This window comes from Daktulosphaira vitifoliae, unplaced genomic scaffold, assembly GCF_025091365.1.
Source record: "Daktulosphaira vitifoliae isolate Bord-2020 unplaced genomic scaffold, ASM2509136v1 Scaffold_1, whole genome shotgun sequence".
Lineage (NCBI taxonomy): Eukaryota > Metazoa > Arthropoda > Insecta > Hemiptera > Phylloxeridae > Daktulosphaira > Daktulosphaira vitifoliae.
In genome coordinates this window covers 44,122,937-44,140,591 of record NW_026099572.1, presented here as the reverse complement: position 1 = coordinate 44,140,591, position 17,655 = coordinate 44,122,937, and the positions used below count along the sequence as shown (strand labels likewise).

Sequence of the window (17,655 nt, the reverse complement as noted above, 5' to 3'; positions counted from 1 at the left end):
GTAATGGATTTATTTTCAGTAGATAGCAATTATTCTTTTGCACATTGTATTTCAGCAGATCTAAAAATGAGTGAAGGTATATCTTTAGATATTTGTAATAAATATGGAAATATGGCGCCAAAATTATATAAATTAAATCCCCAAATAGGTGATGCGATTCCAATTGTTATCAATGGCAGAGTCATTTATTATTTAATCACAAAAAATTATTATTTTGAAAAACCAGAATATATCAATATTAAAAAAGCATTAAAAAATTAAAAAATTCAAATGATAAAACATCATGACTCTGACATTGCTATGCCAAAAATAGCATCAGGTTTAGACAAAAAAGAATGGTACACCATAAAAGAAATGATTATTTCAACCTTTCACAATACTAACATAAACATATTAATATGTCATAACAACAATGAATATATCACACATAATCACAAAAAACACAATTCATTTATAAATGCAATCAAATTTTCATATGATAAATTACAAAAAAAAGAATCAAATAATAAAAATAAAAATAGTAATAACCAAATTGAGGATGAGAGATTAAAAATTTTCGAAAAATATAAAAAAGGAGAAAATGTGTTGAGTGATGGCAATTGTGGTATTTATTCATTGGTAAATTCTTTAAACTATGGTAAGACACAAAAAATAACTTCGGTATTAGAAATTTTAGAGCTTTTAAACCTCGATGATCTTCCTAATTATTGGTTTAGCGATTCCGAATTAGCCTCATTGGCAAATTATTATAATCATGACACTTACGTTTTTGACTCCACTAATAAANCTATTATAATCATGACACATATATTTATGATTCCACTAATAAAACTGGAATTGTTTATGGTTTGGGAGATCGATTACCCATTATACTTTACAATGTAGAAAATAATACGCATTGAATTCCTGGAATACTTTCTAAAAAAAAATCTAAATACATTCCAGACAATGTAATAAGTTTCACAGAATTTGAACCTATACATGATATAAAACAAGCATTAGCCAATCATGTTGCTAACAAGTCAGTTAATATAATTTACTCACAAGATAATTTATCAACCTATAAACCTAACACAGACATTAATACCGTAATTTTTAATACAAATACACTCACAAACTTAAACAAAAAAATCATTGCAGACAAAGAAGGAACGCCCATAAATATTTCACCTCATTTATCAAACATTGAACACAATTTAGTTGTTAATCTTTTAACACAATACATTCATTTATTTATTAGCGATAATTCAAATATTACAGTTGCTAATGTAACACCCTGTCAAATTAAAATGCTACCAAATTACGTTACTCCAAAATTCCATGCACCTCACAGAATTTCACCTAAACAAAGGGAAGAATTAAAAAAACATATAGACAAACTTTTAAATGCAAATATAATAAAACCAGTTACCTCAAATTTTGGAGCACCGGCATTTCTGGTTAGCAAAAAAGAAAAAAATTCCTTTAGATTGGTAGTATCTTACAAAGAATTAAATGAAATAGTTCAATCAGATTTATATCCAATACCACGCACTACAGACTTATTTAGAGCTCTAGAAAATGCAAAATATTTTAATTTACTTGATTTCAACAGTGCATTTTTTCAAATACCCGTCAATACTGAAGACCAATACAAATTAGCGTTTACTTCAGTATTAGGTCTTTACACTTTCACAAGATTACCTCAGGGGTTTAAAAATAGTAGTGCCATATTTCAAAGAAAATTAAATGTAATCTTTTCTTCTTTATTATATAAATCATTAATAATTTATATTGATGATTTAACTTCATATGGAAAGAATTTTGATGAAACATTAATTAACTTAAAAGAAATTTTTCAGATAATGGATAAATTTAATTTTTCATTAAAAACCATTAAATGTAAATTTTTTTATAATGAAATAGAATTACTAGGTCACAAAATTAACGAAAAGGGAATACAACCATTAGATAGAAACATTAAAGCAATTACAGAATTTAAAATTCCAAAAACTCAAAAAGATGTGCGTTCGTTTATAGGTATGTGTTCTTATTACAGAAAACACGTTAAGAATTTTTCCAAAATAGCAAATCCACTTTTTGATTTAATTAAGGGAGATAATAAAAAAGTTACATGGTCTATGGAACACGATAAATCATTTAATACATTAAAACAAATTTTAACCACACAACCATTACTTAAACATTTTGACGATAATAAAAAAACATTTTTAACAACTGATGCATCAATTAATGGCTTAGGAGCTTATTTAGAGCAAGAACACAATAATACATTATTTCCTGTAGGCTATGCAAGTAGAAAATTATTAACTAACGAAATAACTTATTCATCTACAACTTTAGAATTATTAGGGTTGTGCTTTGGAGTACAATACTTTCGAGAGTACCTTTGGGGACGTCATTTTTTTGTATTTTCTGACAACATTAGTATTCAGTATTACAAAAATCTTAAGATACCCCCATCAAAAATCGCTAGATTAACTTTAAAGCTATTAGATTTTAATTTTGATATAATTTATAAAAAGGGAAAGGATAATAAAATTGCAGATGCTCTATCAAGGAATGCCATAAACAATATTACACTAAATACTATTAAAGACAATCATTCATTAAACATTTTAGAAATAAATACATTACAACTTGATGATGAATTCTGTAAAAATATAATAGACGCTCTAAATGACAAAAAGGTTCCTAATAAAATTAAAAGAAATTCAAGACAATTTATCCTAAAAAATAATTTATTATACCTAAAAAAATATACACCAAATAAAACAATGGAATCAATATTAGTTTTACCACAAAAATTAATACCTGATATATTAAAATCTTATCATGAGTCACTTATTGGAGGAGGTCATAGTGGAATTTCACGTACTATTCACAAAATTCAATTAAAATATTATTGGCCCAATCTTACTAAAGATGTTACCGATTTTATAAAATCTTGTCCAAATTGTCAAGCAAATAAGAACTTAAGCGGAAAACCTATACGAAACTTACATCCTATACCAATTACAAGTAAACCTTTATCTAGAATCACTTTTGACTACTTAGGTTCATTAAGTTCTAGCAATAAAAAAAAATATATTTTAGTAGCTGCTTGTAACAATACAAAATACATTTTTACAAAAGCTGTACAATCTGCTAGTGCGGAATCTACAGTAAAATTCATAATTCAAATAATATCACAATGGGGTTGTTTTGATCAATTTTCTAGCGACAGAGGATCTCATTTTAAAAATGATCTCGTTAAAAAAGCATGTGACAACCTTGGTATAAAACAAGGATGGTCTACTTCCTATTCCCCTCAAACCCAAGGATTAGTAGAAAAAATTAATGGAGTTATATGTGCATCTTTAAGAAATTATATAGAAAATGATAATCAATCTCGATGGTCATATATTCTTCCTTATATAACCCTATCTTATAATTCGACACCACATTCTAGTACTGGTTATAGTCCATTTTATTTAATGCATGGATTTGAACCAAAATTTCCTGCTGACAATAAAATATTACCCACAAACATACCTTATGATATATTAAAATCATTAGAAGAATTACAAAAAACAAGACAAACAATTCCAAAAATAATTGCGAAAGTACAACTAACTCAAAAAAATAATTATGACAAAAAACATATAATTCTAACATTTGATCCAGGGGATTTAGTATTAGTTAAATTTCCTTTTGCTCAAATAGGTAAATCACCAAAATTGGCGGCAAAATATCGTGGACCATATAAAGTAATAAAAAAGATAAACGATTTAAATTACATTATTGAATTAACATTAAATAATAAAAAGGTTCAAGACATTGTGCATGTAAGGCGTCTAAAACCTTATTTTCAAAGAATTAATAATTAATATATATTTTTTTACCATTAATTATATCACAAATAATAATTTTTTTTTAAATCATACATATTAAAATATTTTTTTTTCCTCTCTTCATACTGTATATATTTAAATTAATTATAGAATGAACATTTCATGTGGTAAAAAAATAAAAAAATCATGGTGGAAAAAAGGAAAAAGGTGCAATATTTGGGATTTATGTCTAAAATGTCAAAATAAAAAACGTTTATTATGTACAAATTATCACTTATATAATAATTATCACGCGTGGTTTGAGGACATTGCTCACTATTTTAAGGATAAAAATGTTAGTTTTTTATCATATGATATTGCATTTTATTCTAAGTTTAATGTAGAATTAGCATTAAGAAATTATTTTGCAATTAAATATTCACCAATTCTAAAACCAGACTATGGGCATAGAAAATGGGAATATATTTTAGGAGACAAAAATATTATTACTAAATACCCCGAAGTATCAACTAAATTTTGGAATAATTTAATTTACATCATTATCACTATGAAAATCAACTTAGAATATGCTAACTTAAATGAAATAACTAATAAATACACATTAATGTTAGTTAATAATAGACATAAAAAAAATAATGAGTATTACGATTCCACGTATAAAGCCATGAATGGTAATTATAAAAGTGTTAGGGATAGATATGATCTTCCCATAGAAGATAGACAGATTTTGGGATATTATTATGACTTTGAGTGTCATAGTAACTTTGATAATATAATTAAATATATAAAAAATGAATTTATAAAACAGGAAAATACTTACGAGAATACTTATAACACAGATGACACAGATGATATAGAGGACACATATAATTAAAAATTGAGAAATGGTGAATATTTATAATTTCCGATTTTATAAAAAAAAAACAATTTTTTTTTTAAACTACAAATTACTTATTACTTAATTTATAATATTCTTTTATATACTCATAAAATTATTTTTATAATTTTTTTTGTTCTTAATTATTATTATTTATTATAATTATTTATCATTATTATTACTCATTTATTACTTGTTACTACTTATCAAAATAATATAAAAAAAATATAGAGGGATTATCTTAAACAAATAATGAATTATCTTATTATACACACTTATATATATTCTAAAACAAATTATTATTACGAAAACTATAAAAAAAAATATATCTTCCTAAAAATGTAGTAAAACCATTAAGTTTTAAAAAATCCAACAAAATTTAGTAATTACATATATTGTACAATAGTATACAAACTAAATTTTATACTATACAATTTTTAGTCATAATTATTTATAACACATACCATTTTTTTTTCTTTTTTCTCTTTCTGTAATCACATGTTATAATTAATAGACAACATTATATCCAAATGCAATACAGTACGGAATTATAAATTATAGAAATGTAACACAATAAAACATGGAATCATAGATAATATTCCATAATATAATAATTTCGCAAATTAATTAGACATGAGTTGTTAAAGCATCAAATTTCAATATTAAATTTAATCAAATTAATGAAAATAATTTTCTTTTTTTAATATCGTTTCTTTTTAACAAACACACACGACAATAATATGTCACATTTAAGAGCTGTTGACACACTACAGCCTGATAGTTATCGCTTTTCATTCAACCGCATAATTGAAGTAAACAAAATGAAACAAAAAAACATGGTATTTAATTAGTACTTTTTGGTGGATACATGTATATATGTGTATTAGCAGATTTAATATACAACCACAATAATATCAATTAGATTTTATTTACTGCATATAATCATATCATTATATTAATACTATGATATAAAAATCTACTATTACTCAAAAACTACTAAAATGTCATTTCTCTTTATTTTTTTTTAATCATATTAAATATTATCAAAAGACAAATTCATCATATTGTATACTTTTTTTTTTTTCTCATGTTTACAAAGCATAATTAATAATCATGCTGTTCATTATGATTTATTTATTTATTTTTAATTTTATATTGTAAATATACGAAGGTTATCATGAACATTACGATTTCAATCATATTCTCAATACTAATCATCACAACAAACTCACTCATTGCATATGACTGCTCGATAGATCACCTTAACATAACGTCAATTAGTAGTCTTTCGATAGAGCATTGTGAAAAACCAATTCCAATAAAAACAATGAAAATAGATCGAATTAAGTTATTACAAAAAACTGAAACACACAGTATTCACTACAAAACGTGCTTAATAGCTATAGATTACTTAATCTTTAAATGCTCAACATTTGGAGACTTACAAGCTCTTCCTGATGGCTATTATTCAGAAGTATCAGAAATAGGTACTGCCCGATGTGAAGAAATTCACAAAAAATTAATCTATCAACTACCACTGGGAGGACTCGTACATAATTTAAAAATTAATCACACAACTCAGGCAGCCTACACGATTGCAGGATCTATTGACCACAAAGGTAACTGTGAGGGCACAACATTTATTAGTAATAGAGGCACATTTCATAAAGCTATAGTACAAGCAAAACTTGAAATAACGTTAACAGATGGTTACGCAATAGCAAATTATAGAGAAAACTCCATAATATTACCAAATGGTGTAAGATTTCAATTATCAGAAGCATATGGGTTTGACTCATCTAAAGGTGAGGTCATATGGAACTCAAATTCTCAAGATTGTGACATGGAATACGACGTTTTATATGATGGCCCAGCATCGGTCATTTCATCAAAAACTATCTCAAATCCATCTGATGAAATAAAAACATTCCTAGTCGAAACAGAAGGAATTGCTTTTGCTTTAAAATATATAAAAAATATCTTTGCTTGTGGCATACCAGTAATTCAAACAGAGCACCCACAATTATACATTGTAACTCAAACTCAACATTTAGAAAATTTCAAATTAAAACCAATTTCTCCACAGCACACAGATCTAATATCTTATGTAAATACAAAATTTGTATGGCTTGAACATCGTTTTGCAAGATCACTAATCGAATTGTACATTGATATCACAACTAAACAATGCATTTTAGAACGAAAGATATTAATGCAAAAATTATCATTAGCTGCGTATAGTTTACCAGAATTTGCATTTGCTATGTGCGAAACACATGGGTGCATGGCAATATCTAGCGGAGAAATCATTTATCTCATGAAGTGTAAACCAGTTCCAGTTGAAATAGCCAAAAGAGACACTTGTTTCCACGAATTACCAGTAATATATCAAAATCAATCATACTTCATGTCACCAAAATCACATATATTACAAAAATATGGAACCGAAATTACTTGTAATAACAGACTTCCGTCCGCATATCTTTTAGATGGAGATTGGTTTGGATTAAGTCCACATTTAGTTGATGTCAAAAAACCACAAACCTTAAAACCTGAAATAAAATTTACATGGAATTACAAATCTCCAGAATATCTCATGTCCGCAGGTATTTATAATCGTGATGTAATGCGAGCATTACAAAAACATTTAATGTTCGCTCAAGAAATCACAGCTATACAAAATAACATAGTTCGTCAATCATTAGGATATGAAGTCACTAACCAATTAAACCTACACAAACTTATAGATCCAACAATTATAAGCTCAATGGTGGAAGATAAATTACATCAAATGTGGGGATGGTTTACGTATTTTGGTTCTTTAATGTCTGGTATACTGGGTGTTATATTTATAATTAAGATTGTTACTATTATTATAAACACTTGCATGAATATTCAATTATTATATAACATATTCGGTTGGAGTCTTAGACTATTTTATGGCTTATTTAATAATATCACTCATTACTTTATGCACCAACATCACCAACAAAATTACAGAAATAATGTTGAATTAATTAATAATAATCTACCTGCTGTAAGTCTTTATGCACCACAGGTAACAGCTCCAACTTTCGTTTATCCAAACTTACAAAGATCAAATCCATAAAATGGCAAACAATGCAGAAGATAACCCATTCATTCATTATACTTATCCATATTACAATAATCAACCAATAATGACAATATATGATCCAAATAAAACATATGATACTTCAAAATTCTACTCGTGGCGTTATGGGAAAATGGTGTACCTATTTCCAAAACCCATAAAAAAGGCATACAAACGTAATAAGAAGACAAGAAAAAACAATCAAACACTTCAATAATGGTTCATGTATTAATTGTTATTATATATACTTATTCTCTAATATTGCCTAATATTTCATGAAATTATAATTTATTTTAATACTTCAAGTCATTAAACATGATATATAACAGACTAATGCACACACAATCTAATCCATTATGCTTATCATCATTACAAGTTTTGAATCATCAATAACAAAAAAATTATACATTCATGTTCTATAATACAATTTAATTTTCATCCCTTTTAATATTTAGGCACTTATATCAACAATATTCAAAACAATCCATAATGAATAACCAAGCATTTTCAACTAGAAAAATCAGACTTAGCTACCCTCCACTATTACCACATACACCGAAAAAAAAATAACGATCCTCATTATAAAAAAATACCACAAATATCTAAATTAAAAATCATTNATAACGATCCTCATTATAAAAAAATACCACAAATATCTAAATTAAAAATCATTAGTAAAAATTTGTTTATAACACTTATATGGGACTTAAAATTCAGTACAAATAATGCTAAAATAAAACATTTTGAAATATTTATATGCGCAGAATACAACATTATATCCGATATTTCTATGTGGACAAAATTTATAATAAAACCTTTACCATTACCTATGGCTTCTGAATTCCTCGCCTTTCAATTCGGTTGTATATATTATTTTGCTATTAGAGCACTAGATGAACATGATCGATACACATCATTTACCCAAACACAAATATTTATACAATAATTATTTTACATAAAATAATATCTTATTATTACTTGTTTAATCGATATTTACTTAAATGACAATACATTAATCATACTTATGTAGTTATTAATATATTTTGTCATTATAATTATTTTATTATTCTCATTATTCTCATTATTATTATTATTATTATTATTATATTCTTTTATTACTCAAAGTAATCATACATGTATAAAACCTTATACTTTAATCACATATAATATCATGCTATTATCACATACAATAATTGTTGTGAGGACACAAGATTTAAAAAATTGGGGTGGATGTTATAATACATACACCACTCATTATTCAGTAGTATATATGTTAGTATCTATTAGTCATCAAATTAAAAATATCATTCATGTTAATACTTTAAGCTATTCCAAGAAATATGTCTAAAAATACATTGATATAAATCTACTGTAATAATTATAAGAAATTCTTTAGTTGTGACAAATTATCTATTTTAAGTAAAATAATATGTAATAAATAACACAAATTGAGTAATAAACAGATAATAGTAAAAGGTCGTGACACTTCTTGCATAGATAGATGAATTAAATTTAATATAAAAGGGCATAAAAACTGTCAATCTCTCTCACTACCACTTCACCTTATGAACTTTTAACGAATGCAAGAAGTGGCTTGACAAAATACGATTTTACATAGAAAATTGAAGTATATTCATTTTTTCAACATTAGTCCTGAAATCATTAAGGTAAATTCATATTCAAAGTAAATATAATGAGTACATAAATTAAGTAGGAAACCAGAAAAAGTAAAGTGATCTCTAGAATAAAATATTGTCTAAATAAATAAAGAGAATCAATAACGTTTGTACGAAGTTAGCCAGCCTAGTCTAATCTTTGAGTGGGTTAACTGTGTAGTCAATACTAATAAAGACTCTCTTGCGAAGATAGAGAACCCACTTGTGGTTCCTATACTACTCGAGGTTTTTATTGACTCGACTCACAGTCAGCACAAGCCTAGATAACTACTGGTACGAGTGGCGTTGTTGATGATCTATGTGTGATAATTAATCACAATAATTTCTATTTAAAATTATTATTATATTAATACATTTTCAAACATCACTTTGTTTTTCTATATTTTACATCTTCTCATATACCCTCGTACTCATATCCCGAGAGAAAAATTATATTGTATCATTTTCATTATTCAATAAATATTATAGTAACTCAATTATTCTCATGCTCATATAATACCAACAAATATAAATAATTTTAATAAATTATCCTTTTAATTACTAAATAAAAATCTTCTTAATAATTTTCTCCTTTTATTTTGAGTTACTATAGTGAAAATGGCTACCAAATGCTATTTTTGTATAAAAATTCTCAATTTATTTTTTTACATTTTTTACTTTATGATGCTATAACTTATTGAAAAGTGTATGGATCAACACAATTTTTTTACGAGAAATAATATTTATATCTCTTTTTCATTCGACATACTTTATCTTAATTAGTATAGTAATAAGAACATAGCAGATTATGTAGCTCTAGTATAATCCACCAATTTTTTAAAATTAAACATAATCTAAAGTTTGCATTGAAGCGTTTTTTAATGATTTTAATCACTGTCGAATATCATTATACTTGATCCAATCATGCACGTCACCAATGTGCTGGGTTTTTTTAGTTATTTTTGAATAATTAAAAATTAATAACACATGAATAATTCAATTATGTTTTTATTATGTTTTTTAATTTGAAATATTAGTTGATAAAATTTTAAGGAAGTAAGAAAGTAATAGGATGTTTTTTTTTAATATTATAAAACATTAGAAATAATAAACTTCTATAATGAAAAAATCATATAATGTTGTATATTTTTACAGATTTGCGTGAAACACAGTTTAATAATTTCCTGTAACATATTTTATGATTTGTATAAAGATAATTTACAAAAGACTGAGGTTTGATTAAAGTTTGAACAAAATATGTAGTGGTCTAAAATAATTAATAATTAATAACAATATTAAAAAAAGGAAAAGTTATAATAGTTATAAAAATAATGAATAAAATTATGCTGTGTGTAACATTAATTAACAAAAATAATAATCTAGAATGAATGAATTTTAAAAATGATTTAAAAAAAAGAATCTAAATATCTTTTTTGGGAATAATAAATTATTTAGATTAAAAAGTATATGTATAATATGATATTTTAATTGATAGTTGTTTGTAAATTACAAAGTAAGGAAGAACAATAAAGAAAAAATATATTATGTATTATACTACCTAATAAAAAAATCCAAAATTTCTGCACAATAAGGTAACACCTTCATCAATTTTTCTGGTAAATTGAGGGTTAATAGGTTTATCATTTCTTTCTAGTAATTTCAATTCAGTAATATAGTTTTCTAAGAAAGGTTCAACTTTTGTTTCAAAAATATTTTCTAGTTTAAGATGTGCGTATTTTGTAGCAAAATTATAAATTTCGTGAAGTGTTCTATTTATAAATTCANTTTTGTAGCAAAATTATAAATTTCGTGAAGTGTTCTATTTATAAATTCATAATTTAGAGTGTTGTCTGAATTATGAAAGTTTTTAATAGTAGTCAATTCGTTAGTTAATAATAATGTTCTTTTGAGAACATTAAATACTAAGTTCTCATCAGTACATTCAAAATAATTTAATGCATTAGTCATACAAGACATTAGTGGTTTAAACATAGAAAACATTTCGATTAATTTTTTCAAATTCGTCCATTTAGATTCCTCATTTGAGTATTGCATACATTCTAATGACATATCTCTATAGTAATCACGTAAAGGATTTAGCATATCTGAATAGATTTTACTTAATACCGAGGAAGCACTTAGCTTTGATATTTCAAATTCGGTTTTATTGACATTATTGACAGAAGAATAGGTATAGACATATACATCGATTGATACTATTTCTTCTTTTACGTTTATAATTTGTAAACCAACTATATTTTTCCATCCTCTAGAATTAACAATTCTATTAAATTCAGCAACTTCGTTAGGATTTGCCATTGGTTCTGGTTCTGGTTCTGGTTCTGGTTCTGGCACTGGCTCTGGTTCTTGCATTACTCTATGCCGACCAAATCTGCTACTAGTAAGACATATTAACATAAAAAAGAAAATAAATCGTGTGNATTTATTTTACGCCGACTAAATATGCTACTAGTAAGACATATTAACATAAAAAAGAAAATTAAGCGTGTGAGCAACATCATAAAAATCGTAATTAAAAAAAAAAATAACTTACTCCTAGAAGCCTTATATCATTATTCCTTTTAATTTATATGTATAGAGTATTTACATTTATTAATAGTATATGTAAAATTATTATTTATGTATATTTGTTTTATTATTATTTAGTCGTATTTATTTAGTTAATAGNTTTATTTAGTCAATTGAAGTATTTTTGTGTTAGATGTTCATATATCATTATACAGCATAAAAATAAAATTGTACTTGTCAAACAACATTTTTTAAACTTCTAATCCCAATTCAAAACTAAAAGTTTATTTACAAATGTGGTATTATCGTTTGATTTTTGGCACTACAGAACACGCGCTCGCAACAGTTTAGGTTCAATAATGATACGGTAAATCATTACTAAACATTCTATAATGCACCGATTTATTGTACTTTTTTCTAATTCAGACAATATTGTTGATGTCTAATTATTGTATTATCGTCACCTTTATCGTATGTCAAAATTAGCTGATAAATATAATATAGATCTAATTGTAAATAGTATATGAATTTAAAAATAATTTAAAAATAATGTAATTTAAGGTAATTTAAATGTTTAGATTATTATTGTATGCTGTTGTATATTTCTGCCGTGCTAAGCAAAAACAGGATAACTCCAAAATTAAAATTTTTTTGTTTCAATAGGTAAATTTAGTGGTTTTACACCGATTTTTGATGTAAAAATAGCATATTTCCTATTAAAAACCATCTAAAATTGAAATATAAAATAAGAAAATATACGGTAAGTTCAATATATTTGATGTTTTGTAAGCGAAAACACGGTAAATTCAAATACTAAGCAAAAACATGGTATATCACATAAAAAATGATGAATTTACCGTCTTTTGGCTTATGTTTATACATTGGGGAAAAAGGGTATCTTGATTTATTGTTAAAAATGTTTTTTTGTGTTCCTGAAAAATCATGTTGACTGAAGTTATCCTGTTTTCGCTTACCACGGCAGATTTGTATATTGTATACTTTAATATTTAGTTTTTGATTGGATTAAGGTCCATATGAAATATAAAAAAAAAGACATACGCAAATTGTCCAATAATACTGACCTACAAAAAAATAGTAGCTCTNCTGACCTACAAAAAAATGGTAGCTATTTTTAATTTTTACATAAAATCCATAATAGAAATTTTATTAACTTTTAATTATATCTGTAATTTAAAAAATCCATATTAAAATTAAAAATTAAATATCCTCATAACCATTTGTCCTATCCTAAAGTCTCTGGTGTCAATTTGAACTGTTTTTAATTCTATCTAAAAAAAAAAAAGAAATAATTAAAATTTATTATAAATATCATGATTGCGATTAGAAATTATTAATTTTGCTGATGTAATTTTAAAATTAGAATCAAATAATCAGACAGGCTTTAGTAAATTGAAAAAGCTTTATCTTAGAATACTTGATTTAAAACATTTCTCTGACTATTTTCTTTTCTTTATAGAATCCTTATAATTATCCTCAATAACCTTAGTTCATGTTCGTCATAGGTCTGGCACTCTTCAAACCGCACCCGTATTGTCAGATTCCGGATCGCAAATTAGTGCCATGACGACGGCATTCGCGGATCGCCTCGGCCTTCCTCGCTCTCAATGGACTCAGTCCATTACGGGTGTTTCTGGGATTTAGATTCCCAACACCCGAGTTGTTATGACGTGTCAGATGCAGCCACGTTATTCCAGCGAACCCCATATTGACGGTCAAAGCATGGCAATGTATTAAAAAGGGATTCGAAATAACGCGCGCTTCATTGGGAGATTATAATCAACTTGGTCTTAAATCAAACCTCTTATTAAATTTATAATTAAATAATGTTTTTATATTTAAAAAAAACATAGAGTTATATGACATTAGATCATAACATGTTATGATTATAATACATGATACCAACTTTTCAGATGTGTCTGATGTTGATGTCTTCTCATATTATCCTTTCTGAAAAAATGTTTGCTGTAAACTGTTTAATTTGTGTTTATGAACAGACTGCTCATGACGTTCCAGATCTTTCAGAAAACTGAAAGTCTTACCGCAAACACAGAATAAGTGATTCATATTTGATGAGTTGACGATTGAAAATGAAAAGGCTTCAAGGTAATGATTTAACAGACAAACGAAAATTAAGTCCGGGGAAGAATGATTTTTTGGTTTTATTAAGTATACTTTAGCAAACCTCAGCAATTTCATACCACAGTATCTCCTACCCCTGAAGCTGATCATTTTTGTAAGACAATTTCGTGTTATGACCATTCTTTGACGTCCATTGGAATTTAAAATTATTTTACGTGACTTTTGTTAAAACCTCAAGGACAAACGAAAAAAAGCTAATGCTAGACTTTATATCTTCCGCCCTCTACTTAAGTCTAAACTTCAACTAAACACAAAAATGTTGATTTACAAAACTATTATAAGACTATTATAATATAACCTATTATTTCTGACTTCGGCACCACTGGTATCAGTAAAGATTATTTAATGAATTCTACTTTCATTTAAATTACTAAATAACAATTTTATACTACATTTAATTGCTATAATAAATATTTATTTTTATATTATACTTTTAAATTTAAGAACTACTAATCAAGATATAAATAAGGAAATAGGAGATCATGTTTCTTTTGGAATAATTCACCATTTTTTAAAATTAAACACCATTTACATATTTACATCGAAGCAACCTTAGTATATTTTTTAAATCCAAGAAAATCATTTTGCCTCAATCGTCAACTTTTCGCACTGCCCTTTATTTTAACACGCTTATATTAGTTTCACTTGTATGTTGTGGGTTGTGTGTTTGTTTGTAAATCTCCACCAGCCACGTGTTATTATACTTCCGTACCCCGTCGTCTATGGACTTAAGACTAGACGTCGTTCACCCCACCCTGATCACCACTCGCCGTAACAATATTTTCCTATAAAATTTTATTTTTGGTTTTCGTACCCGTGACTGACCAATACCGCCCTCGTCTAATGCGCCTTACGTATATATATTTATATATTCCTACCGCCGCTGAAACCATTTATACCTTAGGTATAACGTTCCCCCCCCACAAAACAAGGCTATACCTAGTGCATGATACGTTTACGTACTTAAGTCGCTTTACTTGTATATATATATATTCTAATTACTATTGAATTTAAAACTAAAATTTACATATTAACATGCTTTATTCTAATTAAGAGATATAAGTATTCATTCCGATTACGAGGGATGATTTCCGTATCGTCATTTTTCGTCACTACGTCCACGTTCAGGGAGTGAGTAATTTGCGCGCCTGCTGCTTTCCTTGGATGTGGTAGCCGTTTATCAATCTCCTTCCCCGGGATTGAACCCAGATTTCCCGTTACCCGTAACAACCAAGATATTGATAGTAACTACTATCATAACATGAAACTAAAAAGTGAAAAATAAATATAGTTTAAAAAAACTAAAAAAACACGCTTTTAAAGCACATTTAACTAAAAATTATTTTTAACTTTTTAGTTCGATGTGCTTTAAAAGCGTGTTATTTTTAGTTTTTTTAAACTATATTTTTTTAAGACTCTAGGCGACGGTCAGTGGTATTGTCATTTTCGTTGCGTCGTCATTACTGTTTTATATTAAATTGTTGTTTTTAACTTTTTACTAAATTAAATTGTTGTAATAACTAATCGTTTGGACGTTCTCGGTCGAGATTACATAACAATCGAATATCGTGTTTTTATATTGGCAAAACGTATCGAAACAGTAGAACGAACATGACAACAACTTTTGGACCAGTATTTCAGAAGTTATTGAAATTTTTATTCCTTGTCAATTGTACATTGATTGCATTAAGAAATTAAATAATAATTATTCCAAAAAATATTACAAATAAAAAATCTTTTTATTGTTTATTGTTTATTGTATAATCTTCATATTGTTTAATTTGGTTTTTAAAATATTANCGGTTCTGGAGACGACGGCGCGCCCCCCTAAAAATCGGTAAAAGGAGATAGCATATTGGAGCTGCGGTGGCCCTTATTTTAGTCGAACCATTCAAACCGATAAGCAGTCGGCAAACGCTAAAAAGGCCGAATGGGAAAGAAAACCGCACCGGGCAAATTACTTATTTTAGTTCTAAGTAGTAATAAGTTCTACCCAAATTTGAATAAGACGTACAATTTCAAATACATTTTGTTAGCCAACGGGCTCCTATAATAACGGTTGGCCCGTATGACTGATATGGTAATAATCAACACAGTTAAAAGAACTGAATTAAACCAATGTATACCCAAATATAATAAAAGAGATTGATATTCGTACAATTCCTATTTGCATATATTATAAAAATAAAAATATGGTATTTTGTTCCGTTATATTATAAATAGAACTNTTTAATTATTTATTTATGCTAAACATCCATGTAAAACTATTTCTATAGTGATTATAAAAGTTTTATTATAATTTAATCTTATTATACTAATCTTATATAATAAATGGTGGAAGAATTACTTAAAGAGTTAAAGAGTTAATAAAAAATTTTTTATTTTGACTGACCAATACCACCCGCATGTAATGCGCCTTACGTATATATATTTATATTTATATTTTTTTCTCTGGATAAATTGATATTAGATACTATAGTCAATTTTGCATAAAATTATGTAAAAGTTTTATTTAATTTTAAACATTTTATTTTAACAAATTTGAATCTGCATTAGTTTTGTGAATAAAAGAATAATATTCTTGTTTTTGTATTACTTTAATATTTGTTATATACAACTGATTACATTTTGTATTATTTATATAAATTTCGCATCTGACCGTTTTTCATGAAAAGCTAAAGTTTAATATACATTAATAATGCTGCAATAAATCATTTATATCAATAGAAAAATATATTTTATACTGCATATTTTCAGCTTGTAAAATAAAAATTTATATATTACCTCTGTTGTTCAAGACCATCCCTATGACAGCGTCGGTGATGTCACATCTCTTAATGAACATTATTTTATAACATGACACGGCCCGCGTGTCATGTTATATATTATTATCAGGGCCGAATTTAGACTTTTGGATGCCCGGGGCAAATTTTTTTTTTGAGGCCCTTAACAGTAAAATAAATAAATACTCATTANCTCTGGGAATTGTAAAGTTTCATTTCATTATTATTTTTACAATCGAAGTAGTTAAGGAAAAAAGTTTTAAAATTCCGTTTCCTTCTTTTCCCTGTTCACATAATAGTGAAGCTCTATGTGATTTTCTTAATCTTCTCTTTGATTATCCTGCCCTAATTAACAGCAGAAATAAACTATTTAGCCTCTTAGCCTCCCACAATATTAATCCCATTTCCGTAGCTAATACTCTTAATTCCCGTTCTTCCATTATAATTATTTCCATTATATCTTTTTTGAGGAGTTTCGTCTTTGTTATTTAATCTTTAATTATTTTATTATTTTTTAGTTATTCATTTACCTATTTTTTTTCTCTCTTCATTTATTTCAATTAAAAATTTTAATTTAATAATTTTTCACTTTGACATTAAAGGCTCTGTTAACAATGATTTTAAATAATGTTTAATTTATTATAATTTTGAGTATACTAACAATTATTACAACAGACATAAAAAAAAAAAAAAAAAAAAAAAAAAA

The 17,655-nt window shown here is 26.4% G+C and overlaps 2 protein-coding genes and 1 long non-coding RNA gene across 11 annotated transcripts in view; 2 read left to right on the top strand and 1 right to left on the bottom strand.

The window, feature by feature from the left end:
• LOC126901200 (uncharacterized) overlaps nt 1-15,485 on the top strand; it is a 17,077-nt gene extending 1,592 nt beyond the window's left edge. Inside the window, exon 3 of the long non-coding RNA XR_007702993.1 lies at nt 13,938-15,485. This is a non-coding gene — a long non-coding RNA (uncharacterized LOC126901200). The remainder of the gene's footprint in view (nt 1-13,937) is intronic.
• Nucleotides 1-17,655, top strand: part of LOC126900973 (transmembrane protein KIAA1109 homolog) — a 76,559-nt gene that overhangs the window by 40,064 nt on the left and 18,840 nt on the right. The gene's annotated exons all lie outside the window — the stretch shown is intronic.
• Nucleotides 10,599-17,655, bottom strand: part of LOC126901112 (uncharacterized) — a 53,998-nt gene continuing 46,941 nt past the window's right edge. Inside the window, exon 2 of the mRNA XM_050677354.1 lies at nt 10,599-11,076. Coding sequence (XP_050533311.1) covers nt 11,036-11,076 — 41 coding nt within the window. The 3' untranslated portion in view covers nt 10,599-11,035. The remainder of the gene's footprint in view (nt 11,077-17,655) is intronic.